Raw genomic sequence first — 946 nt, forward strand, 5'->3', positions numbered from 1 at the left:
GCTGATGTTGATGTGTAGGATCAGGGTGCATGAGTCTTGATACAGAAAAAGATAACGTCTCGTTCATTTTCTCTAACAACTAGCAATCCAACTCACACGAGCGTTGCCACGACCATATGACGATCAAGTGATCAGACCTGAAGCAGCGCAGTGCGAGGCGGGCCATCATGCAAATAACTGACCAATCAGCGTTTGCGCTGGTACAGTAGGAGGCCGGCTGTGGAATAACCAACGAGGAATCAGTGTCGATCGACAAATATGAAATATGATTCTCTACATTGTTTGAGGTCTCCACGTGACCATTACGTAAACATCACACAACAGGCATTTTTCAATATCAGCACTTTCTAAATTACTTGAAGACTTCAATTTTCAAAAACTTTTTTCAAGAAACAACTTCTTGTTTTTAAATTTTTCACAGCCAGTACTTTCTACTTGCAAAAGCAGTTGATTGAAATCATATTTTGATATTTAGTTTTTTCTTTAAGAGCAAAAAAAGTATAAATCTCTTTACAATGACGTGAAATTTCTATCACACGCAATTTCCATTTTAAATCACAATATGACTTTTCTTTCATCCTCGTTCATATATAAAGGCAAAAATGAATTTTGTCATCGTCGACAAGTAAGTTTATGCATATAATGTATTTCAATTATCTGGCAGCAAAATGCCTGTTAGCTTCGACATAAAAATTTGCCGCTTATATGAGCAGAGCGAAAAGAGCCTACGTTCAATGAAGCGATTTTTCACTCTCGCTGCTTATTACGCAGAAATAGGGAAAAATTTGTGATGACTTTGCATAACGGTCGATTATGAAACGCTCTTTTGCGCAGATGGTCGGATTTGTTCAGCGATTTCAAAGTGACTTAGTTCAAAGTAAGCTGGTGGGCGTTTTCTTTAAATTTAATTAGCAAAAATGTTCATCTCAACAACGTCTGTCATTTA

The 946-nt window shown here is 37.1% G+C and overlaps 1 protein-coding gene across 1 annotated transcript; it reads right to left on the minus strand.

Moving 5' to 3' along the window:
- Positions 1-98: 98 nt before the first annotated feature.
- Tsp_12536 (Fez family zinc finger protein 1) lies at positions 99-166 on the minus strand (the record flags this gene model as incomplete). The annotated part of the gene is made up of 1 exon (XM_003367187.1): positions 99-166. A coding segment is annotated over exon 1 (68 nt), but the record flags the coding sequence as incomplete, so codon positions are not given.
- Positions 167-946: the final 780 nt, after the last annotated feature.

This window comes from Trichinella spiralis, assembly GCF_000181795.1.
Source record: "Trichinella spiralis strain ISS 195 chromosome Unknown Scfld4698, whole genome shotgun sequence".
Lineage (NCBI taxonomy): Eukaryota > Metazoa > Nematoda > Enoplea > Trichinellida > Trichinellidae > Trichinella > Trichinella spiralis.